General features: G+C 35.9%; 2 protein-coding genes and 1 pseudogene across 10 annotated transcripts in view; 2 read left to right on the top strand and 1 right to left on the bottom strand.

The window, feature by feature from the left end:
• Nucleotides 1-20,454, bottom strand: part of LOC146004090 (poly(A) RNA polymerase, mitochondrial-like) — a 47,398-nt gene extending 26,944 nt beyond the window's left edge. The window contains exon 1 of the mRNA XM_083142722.1: nt 20,129-20,454. Coding sequence (XP_082998848.1) covers nt 20,129-20,285 — 157 coding nt within the window. The 5' untranslated portion in view covers nt 20,286-20,454. The remainder of the gene's footprint in view (nt 1-20,128) is intronic.
• Nucleotides 7,968-8,946, top strand: LOC146004423 (sn-1-specific diacylglycerol lipase ABHD11 pseudogene; annotated as a pseudogene).
• Nucleotides 20,455-21,108: 654 nt separating the features above from the next.
• The window catches only part of l(1)G0196 (inositol hexakisphosphate and diphosphoinositol-pentakisphosphate kinase), a 198,247-nt gene continuing 193,251 nt past the window's right edge, over nt 21,109-26,104 (top strand). For all 9 annotated transcript variants that reach the window (XM_083143232.1, XM_083143227.1, XM_083143231.1 and 6 more), the window contains exon 1: nt 21,109-21,195. The gene's annotated coding sequence lies outside the window, so the exon portion shown is untranslated. The remainder of the gene's footprint in view (nt 21,196-26,104) is intronic.

Below are 26,104 nucleotides of genomic sequence, written 5' to 3'. Positions count from 1 at the left end.
GGCGCTCAACAAGGGACGGATCCACAACAACAGACCTGAGCACTACTGAGACTTGTAACATATAATAATTAATATAATTCCTCTATATTTACAAACTGTTTTCATGTTTAGCATTATAATCAACTGAGTATAACTGAATATTTTTTTTTTAATGAATATAACTGAATATTTGTTTTCCAACAATAGAAAAAGAACATGTTCATCATGAACCAATACAGTGCAACTACACATAGTGAGTTTTTAGTACATAATAATGTTGAAAAACAAACAAAAAAAATCAAGTTCTACAAACCAACAATTATCTAATGAAGTTCCATATGAACCATTTTTACATAAAACAATGTGGCTACATAACATTTTTATTTATTATGAACCAATAAAGCACCATTAAGAACTTCATTCTTAATCTGAGAGCATTATTTCTATATTAATCTTTATTTAGCCAAAAATATATTAATTATAATTTTCCACATGTAGAGTAGATTACCTATGGTCCAACTAAGTTTCATAAACTTGTAAAGCATAATTGGGAATTCATCCATTTATCTAGTATCATCAGCTAACAAGACAAGAATCTAAGTCCTTGCATCGAGAAGCAAACATCCTCAGATTTATGGAGTGCCGAAAATAAGATTTCTTATATCACAAATCATGCAAGAAATGTATAAATTATGATGTGCGCACAAAAATTATAAATCATAAATAACTGTTGTTCCTGAACTCACAGCGTCACGGCACGAATTTCCTATTCTGCCCTTTGTGAACACATTTTGGAGCCATAATGCATTCTAGCATTTTAAAGGAACCTACTACTTGACTTAAGCTTGGATCAACACATGAATCTCTTTGCTTCTTGTCAAGTTTATTTCTATTGGAGCCTACAATTCAACTCTTGGAATCTTAGAGCTCTAGTAAATGTTTTTAAGCCACAGCTAAATCTTAATATTAAAATCTATTATTGCGCATGCTATCACATTATATTATACATTTTTTGCACTCCAAAATACACATAACAAAGAGTATTTGTTATATTGAATTTTTCCACCGTTAATCACAACTAAGGATCAAGATATATGAATGAGGACCAATGTCGGATTACGAAGATCAACTTAAGGCAAACTCTACACATGAATACTTCATTCCTGAACTAAAGTTTCAGACTCAAGGAAAGAATCACGAAAAATGAGAAAATTTTGACATTGACATCTGACAAAAGAAAAATTGAGCATAAAGTACTGTGACTCACAGTACCACCCTTAAGCAACAGTCTAAGCGAAGAACTCAACCAACCAACCCTCCATGGGTATGGTTGTGAAACAAAGCAGTATCTTTTGTCCTTCAAAGCAACAAAATAAACAATATGTTATCAGTTAAGATATCATTATCATGTTTTGTAATGATGAAGAAAATATTGCATTATACATTTATGAAGTATGAACATAAATATTGGATATATAATCTCAGATGCATAACACTGTCAAACATATACATGTGTGTATTAAAAAGAATTTACAACCATGAATCAATTTTTGATTATCAGAATTGCTTTGAGTTTACAATTGAGAAAATACTATCTGAAATTGTCAAATAATTAATCAATCTGTGTCTACTCTTAATATAGATCACACTTATAGAGAATGACATCACACTGACAATACCTTCTGAAAGCTCATTACTATAATATCTTCAAGTGCAAAGGTATCATATGATCATGTCAAAGTCCTTTAATATGCTGTCAAAATAAATCACAAATTAACGTTGTTATTCATTTAGAATAAAACAACTAAACTATACCTCATACCAACAAAATTCCATCCTAGTCTGTATAAATATTTTATCAATCCTAGCAAGTGCATTGATAAAATAACATATCTCTGAGGCTTAATTGACTAAAACGTTTTTAACGTAGTCATGTGTGATTTCAGAAGTCATCAAAAATACATCTAACATAGTTTTAATCCAAAACATGTTAAGAATGGTTATCTCAAAAGATACTTGATATTTACGATCATTATCAATATAAGACACGTGGCTCAGATTAATCACTTATGTAATTAAGTACATTTATATTATAACATAAATGGAACATTACATTCCCTGAAAAAAACTAGTGTAACTGGTCTTAATATGTATCTATACTTCATAAATTTATACCCCTAAGATGTGGAAATAGTCAACCTTCAATCATTATATATAGCAGCATCATCGTGTGGCTTAGCTTGATAAGTGTATTTGAAATCATAAATACCTAACCTATCAGCACTACATGATTACTATTGGAAGAATCCAAACTTGATAAAGCACCAAAGATAAATGTGCATCATAAAAAGAAATATATATATTCATGTAATAAATATTTCTACATTAAGTGTCACAATAGGACTTACTATTGCCTTTACGTGAACACTTCACAATGCTTTCATGCAACTGTAGCATGGAATTATGAGTGACGAGCTTGGATCATCTAGTGGATGTCTCTGATACATGTCAACTTCATAAAATATACGAGGAAACAATTCATCTTCAGGAATTATTGACTTAACAATTCCCTAATAGCAAATAAAATAATTCTCGTATATAAGCATTTTAAATGCACTTACATTCTTTGTACACTACCACTACTTAACTAACATCTTGGGTAACATCTTTCACCAGCTATTCAAGTTTGTTACATAGATGAACTATTAAAGTGTTTTTAAAATTTGCTTTTGTTGTGCATAATAATGCCAAGTTTCCCACAAACATGCGGAGTTATATTTAAGTATAATAAACTTAAATATAGTGATCCTGCAACTGAATTGTGCATAAAATAAATCACAAACTTATACTTCAAAATATTATATTGTATTTTTGTCCCTCAAGATGAACAGTGGTACTGTGGCCAAATATACCTCCCTAGACCAACAGTCTAGAAGATACTCCCAACCAACCACCCTTTTAAGTTGATGTGTCAAGCAGTTACTACATCTATGTAAGATATAGAAGCTAAAGAAACATCAACTTGCACTTGTCTAACTTGGGCAAGAAACTTCTGCACAAGATCACTAATTTTACATTACAAAATAAATAAATAAATAAATATCATGTATATGCCTACTTAAATATTTAATTTGATTCCTAAATTTAATTTTGTTATTGGCTTTGGAGTCTCCAATTAGAAGCTGAACTCCGAGTATAAGCAGAGTTTCTATAAGTTTTGCTACGGCCACCATCACTAGTTTTGCTACGGCCACCATCACTATCTGATCGGTAATATTCTATTTTATCATAACCAGGACCATTGTTATTGCTCTCTCTGCATACTGTGGTTTGCACCCTTGTATCACATGATTGTTTATCATGCTGCTGTTGAACTCTATTACCAACATCAGAAGATGATTGTTTGTTATTATTTTTATTAAAAGTCCTAGAATTTCTATAGGATTTACTAGAATACCTATCCTTATTTCTATTTTGATCATTAGCACATGATACATTTGCTACTCTAGCCTTATTCTTTGGATTATAATTATTTCTGTTCATGTCATTGAACCGTGCAGGATTATTTCTTAAAGATTGAAAATTTTCAATTACTTGCAACGTTTGGTGCAATGTACGTACGTTATTAATCACCATGTGTTCACTAATCCTGTGTGGTAATAATGAGGCTAATTGTGCTATCAAATGAGGTTCTTCAGCATGAGGCTGAGTAGACTTCAAAATTTTGTAGTTCTTATTCGCATATTGTAACAGGCTTACATTACTCTCTTTTGTAAAAGGAGAATTCAAAGTTTGAGTCAACTTTACTGATTTCCAGCGGTCATTCTGATAATGTGCCAAAAAAGCCTTTTTAAATTCAGAATAAGTGGTAAACTGATTCTTTACTTCTAAGTACCAAGTTCTAGCACAATCAGTTAGAAGTTTTGGTATGTACTTCAAGAATTGACTTTCTTTGATGTCATAAATATCTAGGTTTTCCTCTACTTTTTCTAAGAATTCCGATGGTGCAAACTCTAAAGATATCCCATCAAAATGAGGGAAATGCCTCAAGTCCTGTGGTTTAATGAGAACTTTAATTTGACTCTTATTACAATTAGTCAATGGAACATCTACTGAATGACTAACATTATTCATATGACCAGCATCATGTTGTGCATATGAAATTTTGTCATCAACATTATTATTAGCAACTGATTTGTTCTTCCTCAATTTTCGACGCTTAGATGTATTTCGGTATGGACCACTAAGCATACTTACTCTATCATGATCTGAATCTGTACTATTATACATCTCAGATTCAGTATTCACTCCTATATTATGTCTAACAAGACTACTTTTTGGTGATCCATGACCAACTTCATCTTTATTCCCAACTGTATGTTGTCTCCGATTTACAGTGTGAGAACTCATTCGAGGTGTAAAGTCACTCTGTGCTTTAGCTGTATTTTTAACTGCTATTATATCATAAGTTGATAATGGTGTTAATGCATTATTAACTACACTCATGATATTGGTTTCTATTTGTAGAAGTGCATTCTTAACACCTAATTCCAAAGAAGAGTTGATATTGCCATTATTATTTACATCATGCAACTTATGCAATTCATCATCTCTATAATACTTGTGCCTTGTACTAATATCCACCGACTTATCACTATCAACATCACTCCTAATTGCATCATTCTCTGGAACGCGAGTGATAATAATATGCCTTGCACTGCTAGACATAACTTCTTTATCAACCTCATCATGTTGTATGCCAATAGATTTGACATCAACCTGTGGTTCAGTTGAATGAGCATACTTGGTTTCACTTCTTAACTTAATTAGATCATTACTTAATGTACCAAGTGATACACTACACTGAGCACAAACCTCAAGACATTGATCCAGTTGAGAAGTGAACTGTTTGGATAAATTACTAACTGTATCGTCTAATTTTTTATCCATATCCGCAGCAAGATAAACTAGCTCATCATTCATCCTTTGATCCAGTAATTGAACTTTCTTTTCTAACTTTTCTGTTCTATCTAAGCACTCCTTACGGAACTGTGAAATATCTACCTTAATTTCTCTAAGTTCCTTACTTTGAGCTTTACTGGCTTCAATGCTTTCTTTCATCTGACTCTGCACAGCACAGATACCTTCTTTCATTTCACCTTGCACTGCAGAGATACCTTCTTTCATTTCTGCCTGCTGCGATTTGAGCATCATCACAATGTCAGCCAATGTGATCTCCTTCTCCATAATGTTAGGTATTGAAACTAATATCAGAAACAAGAATATTCACAACTCAATAACTTATACTTTCCTATCCAATAATTGTACCATTTGAGTCCTCATAATCTAAGTTTAACAATGTAAGTCAGTTTAATTCAAACTCAGTATCAGCACAATAGGTAGTAGCTATGGTGCTATATTGGAAAGGAAATTTAAGTTTACATATACTGATAACTTTATAATTATTATATTGATAAAAATGAAAGAAAAAACTAGAAACAACCAAAATTACAATAGCATCAAATTATGCCTTTGTTTACAAGAATATTTATAAGATATCAATGCTATACATAAGAAAATATATATATATATATCTTTGTTATCTCCTTCCAGGATAAAGCAAGTCTTTGTATCTACAATTCTGAGCTTCAGTTTTCGAAATTCATCATCATCTCAAATCACCTCCAAACGTAGAACATATAAGTGTCACTCTATGCGACCTTCCTCCAAGCACTCATTTGAGGAACTGTAACATTCACCAGCCAGCCCCTTAAGGAAGATGAAAGCAGATACTTATTTACTGCTTCCAATTCAACATGGCATCTTTTATACATATCAGTGTCATTCCATAACTTTCGAATCTTTATAAGATTATATCATGATCAAAGTTCATTCAAGTCATAAAAGGCTTCTATATAACTTAAACATCCAAGTTATTATAACGTTGCCAAGTTTAATCTTTAAAAGCAACAATTATTATACAAATATATCACCATCCCATATTGATATATCTGTCCTTATCTTTTTTCCATCTTGAGCTCCCTTCCCAAGTCACAGACAACTAGTATCAGAGCAACTAGTTCAAGCCAGATTTTTTAGTATGTGATATCTTCAATTGTTTTTGTTTTATATTTTTGTCCATAAGTGCTTAACAGCTTGAATGTTTGTGTAGTAAATGTACATATTTGCTCTGTTACAGCTATTTTACTATGTATATCACAATATACTTATCTATTGATCACAATTACCATTTTTTGAATGTTGATACAAAATACCAAGTATGACATCACAATGTACATTGAACAATTTTAAAGAGTTGACCTTTGTATATAAACCTTGAAGCCAATGCAAATGTACACAATTTCAATAAATTTAATTATAAATTTGAATGTATCATATCTTTCTTGTCTGAAAGAACACATATGATTGAAGATATTTGTTTTTCATATTGCCAGTCAAAAATAACTGTTATGACTAAATTGTTATAAATATTGCACAAATGTGGAACTTTGAACTTAGCCTAACCTTCTTCAAATGTTGTTATGACAATATATTATTTTTATTGTCATATAGTATTAAGGTCATGTAAGTCTAACACATTTCATTTTCCTAGGTGACAATTGCTTATCAAAATCTCTCATCATTGTAAGTCCATATTTTGATTAAAATAACTAAATATATGAGGTGGGTTAGGAAAATAAAGATACAACTGATGTATATCTGAGGGAAAATATGTAAGGCACAAGTTGATCACACTGACAGCAACCTTGATTCTTACTCTTTCCAGTAGTGTCCATTTGCAGTGCTGCGGTTTCTCCAGGCAAAAGGTGAATATCCAGCGGACATTTATCGTAAAATTGCGGCAGTTTATGGGAACATTATGAATCATCAAAATGTGACGAAGTGGTGTCGTGCCTTCGTGGGAGGTAGGACATATATCAATGACGAACACAGGGACAGGAAGTCGTCTGTGATCCCTGATGATCTTCTTAAAGGAATTGAAGGCACGACTCCATTTCGTCACATTTTAACGATTCATAATGTTCCCATAAACTGCCGCAATTTTATGATAAATGTCCGTTGGACATTCACCTTTTCCCTGGAGAAATCGCATCACAGCCCGCATTTGGCAGGATTCTTTATCATCCTCAGCCATTTCCTACATGTGTAACTCACACAAGACTCAGAGCAGCACTGCGAATGAACACTACTGGAAAGAGTAAGGATCAAGGTTACTGCCAGTATTGTCAATTTATGCCTTACATATTTTCCTTCAGATACATATCAGTTGCATCTTTACTTTCCTGACATGCCTCGTATATTTACACATATAACACATTTTGGTACATATAAATCTGTTCTCTGGTAATCACCAGCTTCATTTAAGCCTCCATTAGGTCCAATTTCATCACAACTCATCCTCATAGTTGCGATTAGCCAAAAAGTGGCAGAAAAAAATGTTAAAATCAATTTTTTTTGTGAAAAAAGCACAATTTTTCATAATTCTCTTTATCATTTCTGCTCATTTTTTTTCTTGTAACCATTGTAGGCTATACTTCACGTGCACTTTTCTTCAACATTGTAATGGACTTAATGCTTCTCTGGATTAAATACTTCCTGCTTTATTATTGGTGTTCCTAACTTAATTTGCTGGCATTTTGAATATTATTAAAATGTATTTCATTTGAGAATTTTGAGAAAAAAGCATAAATGCAACACACAAAGAATGTAATCTATTCTACATCCCATAGCTAAGAAACCTACTGTGGTAACATTACTAATTGCAAATAATTTGAGCAATAATAGTTTAGAAAATAAGTCTGTAAAAATGATGACTTTCTGAAACATTTTTTATTATTAATATTTATTTTTTATCTTACAACGTGTAGGATTTTAACATTGTTGCAGGTGTGAAATTATGTAAGAATTTACTTTCTTGGGACTGCAACAATGACAATAACCTAGTCTAACAGTTGCCGAGCAATTATTTCATTTAATAATAAAAGAGTTGTAATGTGAGATGTCACAATGTGGAGGAATCATTCAGGTCTTTTTCGATCTTTCTATTTTCATTCTCAAAGGAAAGCCCCTACGCTTTCAATTCATGGAAGAAAATATGCAACAGCAAACGAAAGTTACAAGCCCGTAAAGTTAGCTTTTCTACGCTATGGTGCATCTTCCGTGGAAGAGCATTCACCTATTATTATAATGCACGGCCTTCTAGGATACAAGCAGAATTGGAACTATATATCGAAACAAGTGCACGAACGAACACACAAGACCATAATATCAGTTGATGCAAGGAACCACGGTTCGAGTCCACACTCATCTGATTTCACGTATCATCACATGGTGGAGGATATTCGAGAGCTCATGGCAAACTTCAATATATCGAGAGCTATCGTCTTAGGGCACAGTATGGGAGGAAAAACTATGATGGTCATGGCCTTGAAATATCCAGCGCTAATTAAAAAGCTTGTGGTAGTGGATGCCTCCCCTGCACGGATATCACCAAATGTAGAAGGGATGAAAATCATTTTTGCACTCATGAAAGAGTTTAAGGCTCCGTCTGGCATGACCATCACCAAGGCTCGCCAAGCTGCAGACATCCACCTTCAATCCTTTGTGACCGATCCTCCCACAAGGCAGTTCATTGTAATGAACCTGATTGAAGAAAACGGAGAGATTAAGTGGAGGATTAATCTAGAATCCATCATGATGAATTTCCAGAAAATATCGACCTTCCCCAAAATCTCAACCGTGTACGATGGACCAGCACTTTTTGTAGCTGGGACGCACTCACACTTCATAGAAGATGATGATCATGATATGATAAAGGAGCAGTTTCCAAATGCTGAGTTTCAGAACGTTCCTGGTACAGGTCATATGCTTCATGTGGAAAAGCCATTAGTATTTCTTAACATTCTATGTGAATTTCTGCTGAGAGATAGAATTGAAAAGGCATAAAATAGTATATTTTGTTAAGTTCTTTCAACATATCAATTACTTGCGCAACCATGATATAGAGATAGATAGATAGAGATTAAGAGAGAGAGAGACAGAGACAGAGAAAGAGAGAGAGAGAGAGAGAGAGAGAATTTACAGCTTACAATGTCTTCATCTGATGACACCTCAGCCATGCTCTGTGGTTCATTTCCATACAGCATGTTTGTTATAAAACAATGCATATGACCATTGTCTACCAAGTAGTGAATTCTTTTTCACTTGTTTGACTCTGGTGTCAAAACGTTGCAGCATCATTGCAACAATCCGAAGGAATGATACATATCTCGATTGTGCTGAACACCCAAGAATTCTAATGTCAATTATGCACCTTCTTGTGAAGTAAAATCTATGAACATTTAATTTTCCAAGACCCTCAAGAAAATCGTGGTAACTAAAATATGCAAGCTACATTCAGCATTTTTTGTTTATTTGGCTACAATGGCACAGATAATAATCTGAGTCTCCCAAAATCATTATGGAGTCAGAACACACAAACAGGTCATGCATTTTTTAAACTTAATGTAACTTTTTCTTTTATAGGGGAAGGGGAAGGAGGAGGGGGCTTGTCATTACTCAGGCAATGCATCTGCCCAGGTTACTTACTCTGATATAACTTGGAAAAAAATGTCAGGAACACAATAATCCTCAACAATTGACTGGTTTTCGACATTTCTCATACACTACATACTCTTGTGTGATGACATTGAAGAGGGGTATCAAAAGTACTACACAGCTATAAAATATTCTTGTTTGTGCAATGCAATTAATCTAAACAGAATAGTAATGTACATATTCTACATTGTAGATATGTGTGCAAATAAATTGTGTATACCTTCAAACAATAACATTACATTCAGAAAGAATTACCTTTACTTTGGGACCATAGGCGTGCGCAAACCCTCTGATTAGAGGGGGGGGGCAAAAGCCTTGATGAAAGTTCAGTCGGGAAAGAAAAACCTCATTTTAACGACTGTTTTAGTTACATTGCATTCATGGGTATATATATATATATATAAAATGTATACAGGGTGGGGCAAAATAATGTTACCACTTATATGGTGTTCCCTGTTTCCACTCATATGGTGTGGTCATACGGTCACTGGCACCTCCTATTTGGCTATGTTAACTCATTACATGGTAAACAACCTTCCATTATCCATTCTTGCACGTGGCTACTTTCAACAAGACGGTGCCTGCACTATCAGGCGGATGTTCGTGGTTACCTCGACAGGACATTCGGTCAACGATGGATTGGTCGGCGTGGTCCGCTGCCATGGGCTGCAAGATCACCAGACCTCAGCCCATGTGATTTCTGGTTGAGGTGGGTGGTGGTAAAGGAGCGTGTTTATGCAACAAAACCGCAAGACATGTGTTCAAGGGTCATGGACTCAATGGTTGACAGAATGCTAAAATGTATTCACATTTCTGGTTCACAGGTTGAAGGGGTATCTTAAATGTGTATGTTTCCCTTTCGGTGGTAACATTTTTTTGCCCCACCCTGTATAATGCACCAACATAGAGGCACCATAATGAATAAATAAACTGTCTGAAATGTGCCATGCTCTATTTTCTCCAAACAAAACTGTTTAGCAGCAAGAGTCTGAATTGATTGATTGATTGATCTAGTTTATTTTATTTCGTGTTTTGTGCCTCTTGGCTAATTTACGAAGATGGGGATGAGTGACAAAATGATGAAATTGATGAATGGACATTAACAAACAAACAAGCCCAACCGGGATTCGAACCCGAGACCCTTGGATCCAGCGCAATGTGCTAACCACTCGGCCACAGGGTCCGGCAACAAGAGTCTGAAGTACTTAGTACTGTAGTTATAACTTCTCTCTTAGTGCAGTCAAAATAGGAAAAATAAAGGAACTAATTCATAACAAGCTGAAATTTGGTATGTAGCATCTTTATAGCATTAATAACAACATACAAAAAGTCCCCGGCGATCACACGTATGCGGACAATGAACGTTTTAACGAAATAAGGGAACCAGAATTCATAAGTTGAAATTTGGTATATAACATCTTAGTAACATTAATAACAACATTCCAAAAGTCCCAGACGATCACCCATACGCTAAGGCTGCCATAATGAAAAATGTCGGACAATGAAAGTTTTCACGAAATAAGGAGCTAATGACAATAGCTTGCTGTTGGATATATATCTTTCTTATAACACTACTAAGATCAATTACAACATGTTAAGTTTTCTGCAGATCATTGACACGGTAGGTAACGGTGCCATGTTGGAAGCAAGGCGAATAATTTTAATATTTCGCATGAGAATGTCCTACTACTCTTAGATTCTGCTAGTCTTGCTTTCTTTTACCTCAATGTTTGTCCCTCTTGCACCCCCTAGAATTCATTTCCGTCCAAGGTTGGGTAGGTGCAATGTCCATTGGACTCCTGTGGTCGCGCCACTGTTACCCTTGCCCCGTAGTTGCTTTGAACTTTAATCGGCTTAAAAATTCTTTATTTCCTTGAAGAGTATAGTATCCTATAACACTGTGATAAGATTCATTCCTCTACACTAAATTTCTAGGTGAAAGTATAATAATGTAGGGACATGGACGTCTGGAAAGGGGAGCAAGGATGGGCACCCCCCTTAAAAATTGAATGTCAACCTAAAAGTATATATTTCACACGTATAATTTGATTTCAGTCATAGCAATTTACATTAATGAGATAATTTCAAATTCAAGTGGTGTTTTTTGAGAGGGCAACACTATTATCGGGACAATATACCCCATGAAAAAATACCTTATCCTTCCATGACAAAAATCTGCGGACGTCCATGATTAGGGGGGCATTTGCACCCCTCTTGCCCCCTCCCGTGCGTACGCCTATGCGTGCCTGGTATTCGATCTTCGCATGCAGTGAGGTATGATGGTATTGAGGCATTCCTTTAATGATTAGTAAATAACTGAAAACGTGCAACTTTTAAAGTACACGTGCAAACGTGAGAAAATCCATGTTTCTGAAACTTTCTGATCGCTGTGTTGCAATTTCATCATTTTATAAATTGTAATATAATTTTAACAAAAACACCGCATACTAAAGAATAATTACATGAATGAAAGAGTTAAAGAGAAATAATTTTATGATAGATTTAGTTTATTTTACTTCACTTTTCTGCCATTTTTGGCAAATCGTGAAGGCAGTCGATGATATTGGGGCAATATGGTATATTTTATTTTGTAAGTGCTATCTCTTTCATATTTTAACATATAAAACATTTCTGCTTCTAAAATGGCATACAAAACTGATTCTTTCAACTTTTACTGATATTTTCAAATCTCAAACTGCTATTCAGAGATTGAGATTATGCTAAGAAATAAAACTACCAGTAATTTTAGAGCATTTTCTAGGATAGAGGTTTGCAACAAAGCCTTTCAAATATAGTGCATGGTTGGAGAGGGCCGAGTTCTCATGTATGGTGCAACAGCTTTAAACAGCACTCTACGCCAACAACTTTAAAAATTTGATATTTGGATCTGTAATTATTATAGCAGCTAGGTACCTGTTATTGCATTTGAGAAAAGAGCCTAAGACTGAAGGGGAGAGGGGCGATCCCCCCACTCCCCCCAAAAGAAGTCTAAAATATCGATCATGCCTCGACCATAAAACTAAACAACTACACCTCCCAAGCCATCAGCCTTGAACATGATGCTTAAAACAAAGAGTAAATCTAAATGTCCAAAAAATAAAAGTTTTCCTCTTCCCACAAGAGAGTTTGCAGTTTTAAAGCCCGAAAGGACAGAGTACTGATGGTGTATTGAGAGTCGAGAATGAAGTAAAACTTACAAGTCTTTTGATTCTATAAATGTTCAGTGCTGATGGCATTGTTTTAGACCTCAGAGAGAAATAACACAATTCATTCTTATGTTCACGGGTGAGTTCTTTTTACCAGTGCATATAGCACATTTAGGGGATGTGGGGGTAGGGCCCACACATTCTCAATCTCTGACATTTTGGAGCTGATGTGATCAGCACCTTGCTCCGGCAACATTTTACCCCCCCCCCCCCCCCCCCCGGCTTGCTTCCACCTTGTCTTCAGGAAACTTATGTAATGCATCACTCCACATGTTGTTCATTTAACTATACCAGAGAAGCATCCCCCAGCTATCCGCAATATTAGACCAAACATCTAAGGAATTATGGGAATTATGATAATGATCGGTTTTCCAGTAAGTACAACTATCATACTAGGGGCTTCTTTTGAATATCCATGTGTTTATTTTAAGTTTTTTTTATGCAGAAGTAGCGCAAAAGTAGCGAGTAGCACACATGAATAGCGTAGCGAGCTACTGTTTGGTAAATGCAGCTGTAGCGAAGCTACATTTTTGGGCAAGTAGCGGCAGTTGTAGTGAAGATACTTTCAAAATGTAACGTTCTGATCACTGAGTTTAAAGTGGGATCCGAACCACTATGTGCCTCCGCCAGGTATCGAACCAGGGACCCCTTGATTGCAAGGCAACAATGCTACCACAATGGTATCGGGGAGGCCTCTTACCCACCAGACTTTTCACACTCCTTTTCTAACTTTCTGATAAGAATTTTAGGTAAGGGACTTTTCCTTACCTTTGAAGGGTACAAAATGGCCATATGTGCAGATGCATCCAAAAATTTTAACTCATTCATTAATTCATTACCTTCTATATAGCTATAGGCAGTGTTCGAAAAATTTTCTTCAAAAATAGGCACCAGCTCTGAAAATCAGGCACCAGGAAACCACCTACTAGCAATTGTGCATACTACAGTATGTCTCAAAAGTCACACAATCCAGACTTTGAAAATGTATATCATAAAAATCGTAAGAGATATTTACAGCGGGTTTTATGCACTAAATTACCCTGTAGGCTATCACTGGGTTCATAAATTTATGTTAGCATCTATCTAAATAAGAGCAATTACATTATTTTCAAATACATTGTTAATTTGCTGAAAACATCTGAGAACTGATTTTCAACAATAAATACCAACTCTTAAACAATTTGTGGGATCATTTGTTTGTGTTTGACTAGTTGTACTGTAAAACCGTTGCTTTGTGAGGTACAGCAGAAGCAGGGCATTTTTATTGGAAAACCTCTTGCACATGAGTGTAAGAATGAGTAGTAAAATACTCTTCAGCAATGCACATGCACTGCTCCAATGAATATGCCATGCTGAATGAATTTAAAAAACAGACACAGTAGCGGCGAAAGTGAGCGAAGAGAACAATGTACCCAGGGCCAGCCTAGGATTCTCTCAAGAGTCCAATTTCTGCAAAAAACTTGATTTTTCACGTAAATGTGTAGCCAATACTTAGACACATGTTGCATGCGACTGTTTGCAATATTTCGACCTGCTCGTGTTGTGTTGCCACATACAGAGATATGTCCCAAAAATGGCACTTTTCACTCAACCCAGTCAAAAATTCATCAAAAGTTGCACACGACAAATATTGGTCGCAAATGACAGACTGACATGGTATCAGTCATCAACTGTCTAATTATGACCCTTCGATAATTTCTTACAGATTTTTGTTACTCAGAAGTTAATTTCTGGAAAAATTTGAATGCTGCTTTCCGTCAGTTATTAATTTATATAATTTTCTGTACGAAGTGAACTGATAATTTTAAGCATTGAAAAATATCTCAATGGATGAGGCTTTATAATGCAGAAAACCCGGTGTAAATATCTCTTACAGTTTTCATGATATACATTTCCAAAGTTTGGGTTATGCGACTTTTGTAACACTCTGTACTAGATGTTGAGCATCACGGTATTCAAAACATCGCTAAATTATTTGAGAAAGCAGGAAATGTTAGGGGACAAAGGGTAAGAAATTGTTACTAACTCTATGGAATGTTCGCAACGATGATATATATATATATATAAACATTTGCTAACTTACGTTGTACTGCAATTTGAACTTAAAATCATCAAAATTTCGTACATATTCCAGCAAAAGATCACAGTCCCCAGCCTGAAATTTTTAGTCGCCATGGCAACCTGGCAACTGGGATTTTTCGAGTCCTGGCTATAGGCATTCTTAATATGGTTATGTTCTTTGTAAACAAATCAGCTTATTAAATAGAGAATGACTGCTAAATATTACAATGTTCATATTACATTTAATATAGTATTATACATTTTGTAATCATTCATGCAAGCTGCAAAATAGTTGGCTCTGGGACACACACAGCCTGCGAGTTTAAGACTACTGGCTTTACAACATCGTCGCCTTGTAATCAAGGGGTCCCAGGTTCGATACCCAGTGTAGGCACATGGCACAGTGGATCAATCTCACTTTAAACTGTAGGGCCAGTCCCGATTAGCAATTCTGTTCTTAAAAAATAACAATTCAAATAAACTACTGGTTTAACACATCCTAAACTTCTTTTAAGGGGATAGGGTAGTTTCACATACGGTGCAGAGTTTTTCAACTACCACAATGCTTGTGTAAATATTGAAAAAAGAGAGAATACAAAGTTCTTGGCTATGGATTCCTGCAGTTGCAAGCTACATAAAGCTCATTAAAAATAACATTAATAGATGTGTTTCAAGTTCCATGTATTTCTTAAGGAAAATGTAACAACTCATTCTTCAACTTAAAGTTTTCACTAATCAGAGCAGTTATATGAAGTAACCTGCTCCTGAGTAGAAAAAAAGAAATGCACCCAACTCCAGGACAAGGACATCATCTCACTCGATGAAGGAACTGTAGTCCTTGTCCTAGAGTACATGTGGAGGTCAGGTCTGGGTACCGAATGGGTAGCATTTACTTGACCCAAATCTTTTGTGTCACAGCAACTTCTCACAAAATCAGATGTTGGATAATAAATTACAAAGAATCCGAGGATGGGCACATGGATTGACATGGTTTTTAGTGAAAGTCGTTCATTATTTAGTTTCAACAGATAATTCACTGAATGTTAGTGACATTGGTTCTTTCAGTATGCAATGCTAATTGGTCATTGGATGGTGTCCAATTAACACTACAAGCTAGATTCATCAGCTCTAGAAATAGATCTGGAAGTTGAAGTTTCCAGAGAATATCATGAACCATCTTGATGGAGCTGACTGGCGATGAAATTCGTGGATCCTTCATTGGTTGGTTCCTGCTGTGAGAAGCACTGGGACTCTTGGCTGTGAAATGCCTGGATAGCATGGAGTCTGTTTTCTCTCTCAAGACAATTGACACATCTATGTGCAGCCTCAGAAGTAGTTTGAATGTATCCTAAGTATTGGATGTTGAAGTACTGCAATGTAGCACTCTGCAGCGATGGAATTTTTCAACTGTGATACGAAATTGGGACAATTGGTTGAGATACAGGGACCGTTAATGGTCTATCACATTACGACAAGCAATAAAGGTAGAGAGCCTCCCATGTTGGCTCTTGGCTTTAATTGGCAAAACATTGATTGATTTAGTTTATTTTACTTCGCGTTTTGTGCCTCTTGGCTAATTTGCGAAGATGGGAATGAGTGATGAAATTGATGAATGGACATTCACAAACAACCAAGCCCGACCGGGATTCGAACCTGGGACTCTTGGCATCGCAGCGCGATGTAATTGGCAAAACAATAGCATGAAATGAACTGTAGAGGCAGGCAAGTCCTGACAGGTAAATCCTTCAAAAACATCCATAACATAAACATAATTTCTGATTATTCTCTTGTAGTAGCATGACTACAGTCCAGAGGCTAACTGTGCATTCCTGCCATGTTTGCCTGGTTAGAGATTTGACCATAATATGTTTGCCACGTAAGTCAATGCCGCAAAAATTTCGTTGCCGCCACCTACCCCTTAAGGGGGGTGGGGGTAAATTTGAAATTTCAAATGGAACACCCCCCCCCTTTCTTTTACATATTTGGATTCCGTGTTGAAAAAGAATAATTTTTTGTTTGAAAAATTTTGTAAAAAAATTGCAAACTTCGAACATTTATAAACATTTGGTAGTTTCAGATTCATTTTCTTCCCTTTATGTAATAACGGTTTTGGTTTCCGTTGAGAACATTGCATAAACGAATTTTATTCAAAAAATGTGTGCAAAGAATTCTGAAATTATTAATATTATTTATTGTTACACAAATACATAAATTGCAAACAATTTTCTTTTGCCGAATTCTTTGCACACATTTTTTGAATAAAATTTGTTTATGCAATGTTCTCAACGGAAACCAAAAACGTTATTACATAAGGGGAACAAAATGAATCTGAAACTACCAAATGTTTATAAATGTTCGAAGTTTCCAATTTTTTTACAAATTTTTTCAAACAAAAAATTCTTCTTTTTCAACACTGAATCCAAATATGTAAAACAAATGGGGGTGTTCCATTTGAAATTTCAAATTTACCCCCCACCCCACTTAAGGGGTAGGTGGTGGCGACGAATTTTTTGCAGCATTGACTTACCCCCTTCTGTGCAATTTTTTGATTGGATGCATTCTGCATGTGATATTCCATACTATCATTATAAATGGACCACCCGGTATATTGTGGATATTGTATATGAAGACTGGTGGTAGTTTTTCATGTTGAGAATCTAGTTCACGAGAGCTGATGTCACTGTTTCATGGAAACTCGAGACGTCAACCTGCCAATTGGATTGAATACAGCCACTTTCCCCATCCCATGGGGAGAAATCGATTTGACAATACCATTCCTTTCAAACTCTGCGCTGTTCAGTCCAATCCTCATTTGTCTCTAAAGCATGAAAATGTACTGTGTCTGCCATCTGCTTGGTGGGAATGCTTGCTGAGTACATCAAATTGAATGTACATGATACTGAGCAATTTGGAATTATTCTCTTTGGAAACGACTGTAGTTAGTTGCAAGTTATGCACTTGTTCTTTATGTAGGACAGTAGCTGAAACACCCAGAAAATACTAATCTTGGTAACAGTATGGTATAGGGAAAACACATTTCACTCGGTCATTTAGTCATTTTTTACATTCGTACTTACCTATTATGCATTGTGAAACATTGTTTATGCACACAATATGGCGGAGAAATCTTGACTAGTGTTGTTGATGATCAGTGGGTTTGCAGTGTTACAACCTTCTTCACCAAAAAATACCTACTTTCATGTTACTCATTTTGTATTTTTTTCCGGGTTTAAAAAAACCCACGAACCATGCACGTGTAGCCCCACAAACCAATAATAAATACACAAACCATGCACGCATAGCCCCACAAACCATTCTAATAGTCCATTCTAATAGTTCTACGATCCTAGGTTCTGTGAGGTTAGGCAAACATAGTTAAAATGTCATGTTCTGGCAAAACAATGGCGAGTTTGTAACACTGACCGGGGGTTATGTCACTGAACGCACGGAACATTTGGTTCACGTAGTCGAACGTAATGGAGGCAAGAGCTTCTGTGCATCGGAGAGACATTAATGTCGAAAAATAAATACATGATTTACCGGCCGAATAAGTTGAATGAAGGGAGAAAACACGGTAAAAAGTTACTACCCTTCGGGCACCTCTAATTTTTTCGTTTCGTCAATTTTTGACATTCGTACTTACGTATCTGCTTCGCGGAACATTCCTGAAGGTGTATCAACGTTGTTTTGATGAAATTTGAACTGTTTCCTAACCTAACAGAACTAACCTAACCATGTGCCAATGGTTCGCAATTATTTCCAATTTCTAGATCCTGATGCTAACACGACACCAACTTTTAACTATGTTTCCTAACCTAACAGAACTAACCTATCCACATGCCAATGGTTCGTGGGGCTAGCTATTCTCCGTCGGAGAATAAATTTTCAACGAACAACATGAATTTCAGCTATGAAACATTCCCACATCACACAAAACACCTTCCTGATGTTCGACAATGCTACAGGAACTTATTACGGTAAGTAGTTTCTTCTGTCCGAAGGATAGTAAACAAGTACCGAAAACACTTCCACGAGCTTTCAAAAGTCTGCAGAAACTCAGTTCCGTAAGTAGCTTCTCCTGTAAATTTGAAGAAATGTGTTTTCCCTATACCATACTGTTACCCTAATCTCTCTCAAAGTACAAAGTCAGAGTATCTATTCCCAAACATGTTGCACATTGGAAAACTAAGAAATCCAGTAGAAGATTTGATCCTAGAAACATGCATATTTATGTTGTTCATGTTGTTTTGTTTTTTTAAAAAATAATATATCACTTCTTCTTGAAAATAATTGTTAATTATAATCGGTAACGATTAGATAAGCCGGAGATGGATTTCTTCAAATTTACAGGAGAAAAGACGAGAAAGTACTTACCGAATTGCATTCTTGTAGACTTTCTGAAGCCTGGCAAATAGTTTCTTCGAATCGTGCAACTTATTAGGCCTGTAAGTAAGGTATTTTTCGTCATTCATGCATCTCCGTTGCACGATAGCTCGTGCCACCATTGCTGTCGACTACGTGAATCAAATGTTCCGTGCATTCGGTTATGTAACCCCCTGTCAGTGTAGCAACCACGCAATAGTTTGACAAGATGTTAGTTTTTTTTTTGTTGAAATTTATTTTTCTAAATTTTCCTAACCTAACTGAACCTAACCTAACCTTATGTGAATGGTTTGTGGAACAATTTTCGAATAAAAACGTTTTGTGAATAGCTTGTGGAGCATTTATAGGTTCATAGCATGCAATACATTTAAGTGTAGTGAAAGTTAATTTTTCTTTGTTGAAATTTATTTTTCTAAATGTTCCTAACTTAACTGAACCTAACATAACCTTCCGTGAATGGTTTGTGGAACAATTTTCAATTCAAAACGTTTTGTGAATAGCTTGTGCGGCATTTATAGATGACAATACTGCATATCAGCTGACGACAGACAACGTGAGTCATTTTTTGGTCGCCGAATTAGCAACGACAAATAAAGAATTATAATGTTAAAAATAACGTGTTTTTCATGAAAAAAAAAGTGATCCCCAGGTTGAAAAATATTCTGCTATGCATATGAGGTAAGTAGAAATGATTTTTATTTGAAAAAATACGAGTTGAATGTGTCTCCGACTTATCTAACTGTTACCATATTTTGTGCATGCGCACCTTCAACCTATAGACTATACTCTTTTTTGGTCAACAGATATCTGGTCACCCTAATACTGAATATACACAAAAGTGTAAACAAATAGTAGCGCTGGATTAAAATATGACAATTTACCTGATACTTCACGATAACTTCCCTCAGTTTTCCCAGATTTTGATGAAACACTTCTATTTAAATAAAAGCACTTCCCTACCCTTCTCACTAGAAACTTTGCGGAATTTAGGCAGTTCATGTCTATCATCAAAAAATTTCCAAGCACAGACATATTCATATTTAAACAAATCAATTCGTCCACTACTATAATTAAGCCAGGATATATATTTAAATTCCCTACGCTATGCTCCTTTCTCTAAACACAACAATACTCAGTGGGCCAGAGAATTTTTCATATTTGTAATTTATATCACATTTCAGACACATGTATTTGCATTTGCCCACATTTCGCGCTGATGGTGGACAATTGACTTTTATTTTACAGTTGGTAGGGAATCTTATGTTCTACCGATTCTGTAACTTGTAACATTAGACATAAATTAAATACGCTGAATAAAATATGGCATGTATTAACTAGAATTATACAGGCACATACAGTTATTATATTACTATTTGTTTTCAGACGTTGGTGGGCCCCGTAAATTTGCAGAAGCTTTGTGTGGATTTGCGTCTAAAAATATAGCAAATTGTCCTTCCTCATGTACGGTCGTGTATAAATAGTACATAACTCCGGCAGTGTGTTTCTGTATACACCATATTAATAGAAGATACAATTCAGTTTAACATACAAGTTGCTGTATTATATATATTATGTTGTATGAATTACATCGCACTGTATAATTCTTTGCCTGTACAGTGGGATCCATGAGTATAACCGTGCAAAATGTCCATGGCTCGTTTCATAAATTTTTCTCTTTCATCCTGTGTTTTTATGCGATGGATTTTTATGTATACTGGTGCAGAAGTTGTCAACAGCTTGTTTTGTGTTTTATTTTAATCTTTGAAGCTCTTATAAGGTAAAATAAAGTGCACGAACATGATGATGGACAATTTCCACGGTAATACTCATGGATCCCACTGTACCTTACTGCACTCTTCAACTTCGTTCGTTTGTGAACTGACCACACACAGAGCAAAGCAAAGTAGAAGTTAGAGGCCAGTCTGTACTGACCACTGTGATTCCATGCGTATGTAATTTTTTAGATTTTTCTTTGATGTAGAATTGGCTTCATTAAATTGTCGTAAAGCGTACGGCATTACCTTTCATATTTAAGTGTAAAGTGTACATGCTATGAAAAAAATGAATTTTTCTTTGACTTTCCACACATAAACAATGTACTACCCTTCTTAGCGGCAAGTGTAATGGCATGAACAATGTGTAAATATATTGTTCGACAGTAATTCAAAGCAATAAAACAATAAATGCGATACTGCAAATGCATTCAGTTTTTCGTATATGATGTCATCACCTGTTCCATAGAACATACCTGATCTAGGATAAACCAGTCCGGTTCGGATCAAACGGTGCTAAACATGGAAGATGGTAAAACCAGAATTATTTAATTTATTTCTTTGATTTATTATAAGATAAGGACGTGCAGCTAATTAAGAGAGGACATTGTCTTTCAAGCACAGGTAATTAATAATGTGGTGGACAGGTAATTAATAGTGTGGTGAATTTAGAATTGTAATTGGTAGTATTTGGAAGCAATCATCCAGATCTGCAATTCCTATTTAAAAGACGGTAAGGGCATTGATTGATAGTAATTTAGGACTAGTTTGTGTGCTATGCATTTAACTAACAAGTTGTACGGAACCTTACTGTCCTAAAAGTGTCAGAATGCAGAGACGTGTTAGCCTAGCGATGTTTACGACATAGAGTGGTCCTTTTATTAACTTGTTTACAACAAAACTAGACATTCAATTTTATAGTGGTTTTAGGAAGTTTTATTTTTGCCAAACTGTCCCATGTACAGATTAGGTATAGGTTCCATTATATCTAATCGTCCTTCTGTGACGGTGTAATGGTAATGATGTTGCCTTGTATTCAATCCCCGATGGAGTCACATAGCACAACGGTTCACATCGTACCTTAAACAGTAGGTCCAGTGCAGATTACCCATCTGAGCACAGCACAAACATTTACAAATAATGAAATATGTCTGCCTTCCGCTAATGAGGAATGATCTATCGAGTTCTGAATATCTGCTAAGGCCCAAGTTCCTTTTGTTTTATTGCAATTTCATCATGCTACGAATGCAATTTTGGTACTACTTTAATATACCGGAGACACCTATCAATGATTTATTTCGCAATTTTTTACATTGCTAACGTACTGTTCTGCAGTGCGGAACATTTCTTTAGGTGAAATAATGAATTTCTAACGAAAATAATGTCTGTTTCTTACATTAACGAGTACTTACTGTTGTTCCTTATTTCCCACAAACCATCCACGGGCAGCCCCCAAAATCATCGACGTTAGCCCAAAAATTCACGATAGCCCCACGAACCATCACGGGGACAAGGTATGCCTACTAGGTTAGGTTAGGCCTGTTAGGTTAGGTTCCATTAGCACTCCTTTCGTTCAATTTAGCATATCCTGACAATACGAGAGTGTATTGTGCTCTCGTGCAGAAAGCAAATGGCGGCAGCAGCAAAAGCACGTCGGAGAGAGATTTTCGTAGAAAACCACACGCATTTGCATTAAAATGGATCAAAACTACATTCCCGAACATCAACAACGCTACAGAAAATGATTTGTGTAAGTACTTTCTCCTGTAAATTTGAAGAAATCCGTCTCCGGTATAGTAAAGTGTTACCGCAATTTTAACATAGTTCGATTTCGATTTACTTCTGTTAAGTTCTATTTTGATTTACTTCTGTTAACACATACTGCGGAGTTTTAACGAATACTTAAGATTTTGTTCAATATATGCTTTCATAGTTAGGTTAGGCAGATGAGGTTTGGTTCTCTTAGCATTAAAATAAAGTCCCTAAATGCATTTTACTAAGGTTCCGATTTACTTCTACATTAATTCACACTAGTCGCTTGTCAACAGAAAATACATATCCATGGGAAGCACGCAAGCTTGCGTAAGGTAATTTTTAAGTTGTTTTTTCAACGTAAATATCTTTTTTCGAAATCCAAACAATGCTTATTACTTTCAGGAACGGTCATGTTTCGTGTGACAATGATTGCCAAAATTCTACGATAATTAGTCTTCCTGTTAGAAATTCAAATAAATCATGAAACAATCGAAACTGTGGTACTAGTTTACTATCCTTCAGACAGATTTCATCATTTCTACAGAAGAAACTACGGTAAATGTCAGTTATATCGGAGACACATTTCTTCATTTTTACAGAAGAAACTACTTACGGAAATGAGTTTCTGTAGCATTTTGAAAGTTCGTGGAGGTGTTTTCTCACCGTAGAATGCTGCACAACAAGAAATAAACACTTTTGATATAATAAACTTGCATTTTGTGCAAAGCGACTACATTATGCCGTTGTTTCCATTATGTACCTGCAGATGGCGCAAGCGTCAAAAGTCACACAGTCTCGCCAGTGTTTCCAAACTTGCCCTTTTTTTTTACGAGAATTTTTCTTTTTAAGTATGCTTACCTAACCCAACCTAACCTAATCTTGCCGGAAATGGTCTGTGGGGCTATTGTGAATGGTTTTTGGGGCTATCCGTCAATGGTTTGTGATGACATAATGAACATGAAATTAGGTATTTTTTTGGTTAAGAAGGTTGAAACACTGCATACCCACTCAAAATCGACAAGCACGAAGCACGATGATCCACAGCTCTGCGCGCCATATTGTATGTTCCGCAACGGAAGAAAGCACCCAAAAGAATTACTCGTAATGTGAAAAATCGAAGTTATTTTCGTGTAAAAAGCACAATGGCACCTTCAACTATGTTCCGCAATACACAATTGGTAAGTACGAACCATTTAAAACTGAAAATATCCAATATAAATGTGTCTCCGATATAACAGACATTTACCGAAACTACTTACCGTAATACGTTCCTGTAGTATTGTCTAACATCGGGAAGGTGTTTTGTGTGAAATTCAGGTAAGTTTTCCGTATCCTGGAAATGGATTTCTTCAAATTTAAAAGTTTGGGGCTCATTTGGGGGCAGATGACTCCGGCCAATTTCTAACATGCCTTTAACAGGGAGTCTATAGAGAAAGCCGGGGAGCTGGAGCAAAGGTGGGGCCATGTTAGCAGTTGGGAGCGGTAGGACAATTACCCCAGGGTCGGAGCCCAGAATCAGTGGGAAATTTGGACTAAAAATTTCAAAAAAAAAAAAAATTTTAGTTTAAAATTACCACCGATTCTGGGATGGATATCCCAAAAAACCATTCACAGAATGTTCCACGAAGCAAATAGGTAAGTACGAATGTCAAAAATTGACTAAACTAAGAAATTATAGGTGTCCAAAGGATAGTAAACTGTTACCTACCCAAATGTGCCTTTTTTTACGAGAATTTTTTTTTAAACTATGCTTACCTAACCTAACCCAACCTAACCTTGCTGGAAATGGTCCGTGGGGCTACCGTGAATGGTTTTTGGGGCTATCCATCAGTGGTTCGTGGGGCTAGCGTGAATAATTTTAGGGACTATCCATCAATGGTTTGTGGGGCTATCATGAATGTTTTTTTGGGGCTATCCGTCAATGGTTTGTAATGACATAATGAACACAAAAGTAGGTATTTTTCGGTGAAGAAGGTTGAAACACTGCATACCCACTCCGAATCAACAAAACACAAGCATGACACGCAATAATCCATGACGAGTGCACGCCATATTCTCTGTTACCCAAGCGGGACAAGGAAGACAAATAATGACTCGTAATATGAAAAGTTGACACTATTTTATGGAAAACTACATAACTTCACCTTAAAGAATCTTTCGCAATGCAGAATAGGTAAGTATCAATGCTAAAATTAAGGAAATAAACGAGTGAGAGGTGTTCGGGCTATATCACATAATTACCAAATATTTCTCCCCCCACCAGTCTTGAATGATTTCGCACCCTGTTTCACATGCTCCAAGAGATGTGTTAGTCTGTGCATTGATCTATTACCATAGATCATGCCTGTAGGTAGGTTTCACGTGATATTAGAGAATGTGCAACTGTCATGTTGGTGAACAACAGCATGTGTTTCATCTGCTCTTTATCAGGGTGGCGACAGACCTGGAAAACCTGGAGAACCGGGAAAAGTCAGGGAATTTGAGGTGAGGAAAAAAGTCAGGGAATATCGTCTTCATTGACTTCGAACACTCTTTTGACGAAAATTGTTATAACTCGGGCACTATGGGAGCAATGTACTTCAGATAACTTTTGTTTTTCAGCTAAAACATCAGCGCATGCAACCGTGTACAATTTCGAACACCTGACCGAGGAAGGGGGCTTGGGGGGAGCACGTCCCCCGAATTTCAATGGAAAACACCTAAAAATCTGGAGGTTGGCCCCTCTTCTCCCACTATTTTGGGGAGAAGGCGCAAACGTTAGTTATCTTTTCAAAGAATGGACATTTCTGAAAAGAATGAAACATGTTTCATGTTCTTGGGTGTCATACAAGTTGAATAATAAGCCAAAATGTGATTATTTTTTTTTTACGAAAAATAGGTAATTTGCATTTTTGGAGGAAAATTTTTATAACTCTGGCACTATGGGAGCAATCTACTTCGAAGAAGTTTTGTTTTGCAGCTAAAACATCGTAGCATACAACCGTGTACAATTCAGAATGCCGAACCGAGGAAGGGTGTCTGGGGGCGCGACCCCCGAATTTCAATGAAAAAAACAGAACTCTGGAGTTTGCCCTCTCTTCTCCCGCTATTTGGGAAGAAGACACGAACTTTAGTATTCTTTTTAAAGAATGGACATTTCTCAAGAGATTGAAACATTCATGTTCTTGGGTGTCGTACAAGTTGAATAATAAGCCAAAATGTGATTTTTTTTTATTATTTTTTTTATGAAAAATAGAAAATTAGCATTTTTGGAGGAAAATTGTTATAACTCGGGCAGTATGGGAGCAATCTACTTCTGATAAGCTTTGTTTTGCAGGTAAAACATCATAG

Source organism: Lepisma saccharinum, chromosome 21 (genome assembly GCF_977018435.1).
Source record: "Lepisma saccharinum chromosome 21, izLepSacc3.1, whole genome shotgun sequence".
Classification (NCBI taxonomy): Eukaryota; Metazoa; Arthropoda; class Insecta; order Zygentoma; family Lepismatidae; genus Lepisma; species Lepisma saccharinum.
Note: the sequence above shows the minus strand (reverse complement) of the source record. Positions and strands in the feature narration are given on the sequence as shown.